Source organism: Olea europaea, chromosome 16 (genome assembly GCF_002742605.1).
Source record: "Olea europaea var. sylvestris chromosome 16, O_europaea_v1, whole genome shotgun sequence".
Taxonomy (NCBI): domain Eukaryota; kingdom Viridiplantae; phylum Streptophyta; class Magnoliopsida; order Lamiales; family Oleaceae; genus Olea; species Olea europaea.
In genome coordinates, this window is record NC_036252.1 from 16921701 (window position 1) to 16927329 (window position 5629).

The following is a 5629-nucleotide window of genomic DNA, read 5'->3' on the forward strand; positions in this document are numbered from 1 at the left end:
GATCTTTGTTTGATATATTTTTCTGTCGTTTTTACCGTCATTTCGGTATTGTAACATTGTGTAACTGCTATTGGTCATCCCTTACCTTGTATGTGACTGTAACCTTAAACTGAGCCAACATCATTTTGTTCCGATTTCTGATACAATCTTTCAAGTGCAGTAACTGATTTCCTTTGTTCAATCTGTTGCCTGCATTTTCATTTACTAACTGTTGTTTTGATGATTGCTAACGGTACAAGTCCTCATAAAGGTGTATATGGCTGTCCGGTTTTGAGATGGCTCGACATGCTTAAATTTTGTTAAAATTTAGAGTTCCATCTTAAGAGTAGTCAAAACCTTATAAGTTGGTTTATGTTTTCATCTTTATTTGATGTGAAATTTTATCCTTTAACATGCTACTACAAGATGATAGTTCATTTGAGCAAACTAATTTTAAAATTTGTGTGTTTACTTGTTCGTTGAAATTTAATGGGCTCTGATACTATGTTAAAATTTGGGGTTACATCTTAAAAGATGAATTGGTTCAAAGTTTTATAAGTTAGTCTATGTTTTCATTTTTTATTTGGTGTAGGATTTTATTTCTTAACAAATTTATCGGTTGGAATTAATAATAGTTTGGCTGTCGAAGCTGGTGGACCATGGCACGCGACAAATCATGGACTAGACCAGACTTGGGCTGTGTTTTTCATGTTCAGAGCCACCTAGACATGCTTTTCATTTGGATGGTTCGGTCGATTTTGATACTCCTAGGATTACCGTTATATATCTAAAAATATATTGGCTAAAGTGAATGCTATGTTCTTATATCGTATATATTAATATAATCTATATGAACTTAAACTTTGATACTCGATTTGTTATCAGAGAATAAATATCAATTTTTCAGTTACATAACATTTGATAGACTTTGTCGCGTGCTAAATGTCAGCAAGTGAGAACTATCTCTACCAATAAATAAGACATCGTGGGAAGTGACAAGAGAGATCTTCTATTTGGGCTGGGAAGAAAAATGGGGAGGCTGTGGGTCTATGCATTCAAGATGCTGCATGGTGGTGAGCGGTGCCAATCGAAGGTCAATGGTGAGATAGCAGATAGGCTGATAAGAGAGATGAGGAAGGCGGAGGTGAGTCGAAGGCTTTGGAGGCCACGAGAAACTTTATAGCACAAGTTGAATGATGATGCCAGTGTGAGGGAGGGGAATGGCTTTGTGGAAATTGCAGCAATCGTAAGGGGAGTGGTGGTGTGCTCTTTTATCGTGGTCGATGCTAAGCATCAAGCTTTCGGTGAGAGCTTGCACTTTGCTCAACGGACTGGTCTAATGTTACAATCTATGTGTGATTCTCTTTGTGATCATGAAGCAACCATAGATTTGAGTTTGTGCTAAATGAGGTGCTTCTTAAGGATAATCAAGCTTCTTAAGGAAATTGTCAATGGCTCTAGCGGTTTTGTTCATCATATGAGCTGGCATCTTCAAGCATGTCCAATAAACTTTCTATTTATGAAAAGAAAATTAATGTTATTCATAGTGAATATTATCGATAATCGTCCTACATGACATACACACGACAGTTTGTTATGAAGTATGAGACAATAAAAAATTACTACATTAATGTATGAAATAACAAAATGTCGTGCGTATGTCACATAAGATAATTATCGTAGTTTTCACTATGAATAACATTATTCTAAAAAGTATTTTATATAATAGAAAGTATCTTTAATTTAGAAAGTAAATTTTTTTATTCACTCCAACTTTGTTATCTATTTTTCTCTATATTTTGCATTTTTCAATAAATACTTATTATTTTTCCTAATCTTTCATTTAACATTTGTTATGTCAATGGACAATCAATTCAAATGAGGTTTAAATAATTTGAGAAGTAAATATTGAAATCCGTAACTTATTAAATACATTTATTATAAAATAAGAATAGTGAGTAAATTTGACTATTCAAATTCGGAGAGCAAACCCATTCTCTAGCTTAAATTTATAAACTTGTTTTTGTACATAGACTTTCTAAAATATAAAGCATCTTATATTCAAAGTCTCTGAAAATCATCTTATGTTCTAGTGCATAATGTTTCTCTATTTTGGAGAGATTGTTTGTCGCGTTCTATTGGTTTTACTATATTGAACGAGAATAAATTTCTGATTCACTAACAACTTTTGATTGGTGATTAACGACAATTGGCGACAATGTCACCGACACATTGCAATGGATAATTGTCGATGCATCTTCATCGATTATTGTATATTGATTTCCATCAAAATCAAGTGATGAAATAGTAAGTCTACAAAAGCTTGTTAGTATTTATAATTGCTACTAATTATTGCTATTTGTGTCAATTTCCCTTATACATTGGGCGAACCAATATAAGCCCAGATTCTAACGTGGAACAGATTTAACAACATTCTGGGCTTTCAAAGACTTGAGACATGACCAAAACCAGACAAAGCAAAACCAAGATATTTTGCTATCCTCAAATCTTTATGATCAATGTGTGCCACGTACTCTTACCACATGTGCTCAATTCTCATTCTACCTTTCTTTTCTATGATCATAATAATTCATAATGGCCATCTATCTACTGTAGTTGATAGATGTGCACATTCAATAGAAACAATCTCGCCTGTATACTGTCACAAAATTGTGGACAAAAATCAAGAAAATGGAAATGACCACACAATCTCTTTCTTATGCCAAGGCTAAGGCTAATTCTCCATCTCCAGCCTTTTTTCCAGCTAAATCAACGGTTTTTGCTCGTTCTTCTGTCAGTTTTCTGGGCTATAATTGCCTGCCCAGAAAGCTACAGTGTAGTGCAAGACAGCTGAGGAACTTTGGAGCTATAAGTGCTTCTGATTCTGAAACCAGTCCTACAAATAATTCGGTTAGATGGCTTCTCGAACCTGTAGGTCTGTCATCTAATCTTCTTCTTCTTGTTCTATGTGTATTTGTGTGTGTGTGTGTGTGTGTGTGAAATTAAAGAATGAAAGGTGGACAAAGTTTAGAGAATGTACGTAGACTGAAAGCAATTACTATTCAATTGGTATGGCTAATATGAATTTGCTTATGCTTTGGCCTTTGCATTTCTCATTAAAAGAAGCTATGTGAATGTGATGGATACATAGGTAGCAAATATAGCCCCTTGTTTAGTTGTTTTGAACTGTGAATGTAAATTTGTGTTTTTTATTTGATGTGATAATTTTTGGCAGTTTCCTTTATTGGAATTATGTAGAAGTCACTTGGGACAAGTGGGATTTGCTTGATGTTCAATTTGCATAATGTATTTGATAGAGTGCAGTAGGAAAAGAACATACTTGTAGCCACTGTAATAACTATAATCGTGTCTCTGTGTCCTATGTGTAAGTTAAGGCTTGACTCGAAGACTTATAGCCATTTGGAAATCCACCCTTACAAGTCCGTTATGAGGGTCTAATCTGATAGCAGGAACTTTCGCAGGGATGACCGTCGTTGCATATGGGTGACTAGAGATGGCTATCCCCAGTAGAAAACTAGTTCGGTGAAGTCATCTAGCTTGAAAGGAATGGTGGAACTTAATGACTAATTGTGTCCTAATCCTACATCTCAAAAGTTATGGTTTGACTTGTGGGTTTATAACCAATTGGGAACCTTCTTTACAGGTCGAGTTTAAGGCTAAGTAACACCGATGTAGTATAAGTATGGATAAAGTCTTGGTTGGTTGTTTGCTCCTTTTTAATTTCACGTAATTTTTGCCATTCTCACACAGTTAATCCATATCTTGACTGAAATATTTCTTTAGTCCACGCGAATTCTACTGGCTAGACGATGTTCTGCTCTTAGTCTAGCTCCTGTATATAGAAACTTAATCATGTATATGGTCTTTGCTTAGGTGATGGTGATTCAAGACACATAGGCTATAAGACTGCATTGCCTGATGCATTTGAAATAGCTTCCGTAAGCATTTTGAATTTCAGTTTTTAGTTTTTTTTTTTTTTATGATGCAAGACTGTATTAACTGTAAAATTTTGACATGATTTAGAATGTAGTCACAGTTGGACGCACTGCAGGGAAAGCAGATATCGTGATTCCTGTTCCAACAGGTATCCAATTTACATGATTCATACTGTCTCTACTTTTTGGTTTTAGCATTGGTTTGAGCTCTTGAAGATCACTAGTAGAATTTTTATTTATTTATTTATTTTTTTGAACTTTTTATCTCTCTTTTTCTTGGTTTTTGAACAATGGGTTCATTCTGATAATGAACTAATTGGTATGGGGATAAACGTTATTCTGGGATTTTTCTTAACCAGTGCGGCAAAATAATGCAAGTCTGTTCTGCCGTTGGCAAACTCAAAACCAAAGCATTCTCTCATTAGGTTTCTTGCTCTGTAATTATTAATGTTCAGTCGGTTAACACCTTGTGGTGAATTTAGTCCACTGAAATGTTTTCTGTATATAGACTTGCCAACGTTCTTTAGAAAATGAAGTGAGAAAGGGTATCGATTGTTTTCTTCAAATACAGAACCGAGGGAGGTTATGCTTGAGACTGGGATTTCCAAATGCTGAAAATGAGCCAAGAAAATTTGTAATTCTTCTTCTTTATTCACGGTGAATTGTCTTTGATTCCCATGGGTGTAGGCTAATTTAGCCGAACCAAGTAAAATTGCTTTGTCTCTTATCATGAATGCTTGTAATAATCTGTCGAGAGAAGAACTCTGATTAACAAATCATTTTGACTAAAGAAAAAGAGACTAATCATGACCAGTTAACTTGTTCAAATTAATACAGTTTCTGGTGTGCATGCCCGGATTCAGAAGACAGAAGAGAGTCTTTTGATCACGGATCTGGACAGCACAAATGGTACATTTATTGATGAAATACGGCTTCAACCTGGAGTTGTTGCTGCTGCATCTCCTGGGAATCTCATTACGTTTGGTATGAAATCTCCTGGAAATCTCATCCAGCTCCTTATCATTCTTAAGTCTTAACACCTATGGTTAAACTCGGATCATTCTATATTGGGGTCGAACTTAAAGTGTTAACCGCGCTGCTACTACAATTAGTAATGTTGATTAAAATTGGTTTCTTTACTTGCTTAAGTTGTTGTTTTGATTATCAGGGGACACCAATTTAGCGATATTCAAAGTGTCCAAGCTTGAAGTTGAACCGGAGAATCCATCTGAAACTAAATCAGAAGACGAGCCAAGCAGCATCTCAGAGTCGACAAGCTGATATTTTTTCCTCTGTACACAGAGCATTTGAGAAAATAAGTGTTTTATTCTAATTTTCGAGCAATGCTTGTACCATCTATTACATCTGTATTCGTCAGTCGAGATGTTAAAGTTTTTGCATATTCTGTCGAACTTCATATTACAAAAACTTTTATCGAAATTCGACTATTCGTACTTTGACCTACTTTCCAGTGCATGTATTGTTGCTTTATGATTCATTTGAGTTAACAATAAGTTCTGGTAACTAAAGGCAGTTTATATCATGTGGATATCATGTGGTTCAAATAATTGATTAGGACGATTGGTAGAGAGAGGATGACCCCCGCTATGTCAGGTAGCCTATTATGAAATGACGACTATCGTAGTGTCAGCTCGACCGACACTACATTCGCTTGCTCATAAGGTACAGACAGC

The 5629-nt window shown here is 35.2% G+C and overlaps 1 protein-coding gene across 1 annotated transcript; it reads left to right on the top strand.

The window, feature by feature from the left end:
• The first annotated feature begins 2564 nt into the window (after positions 1-2564).
• Positions 2565-5399, top strand: LOC111412311 (zeaxanthin epoxidase, chloroplastic). The gene is made up of 5 exons (XM_023043186.1): positions 2565-2914; positions 3874-3938; positions 4024-4084; positions 4773-4919; positions 5104-5399. The coding sequence occupies exons 1-5, from the start codon at positions 2671-2673 to the stop codon at positions 5214-5216; spliced, it is 630 nt and encodes a 209-aa protein (XP_022898954.1). The 5' UTR covers positions 2565-2670; the 3' UTR covers positions 5217-5399.
• Positions 5400-5629: the final 230 nt, after the last annotated feature.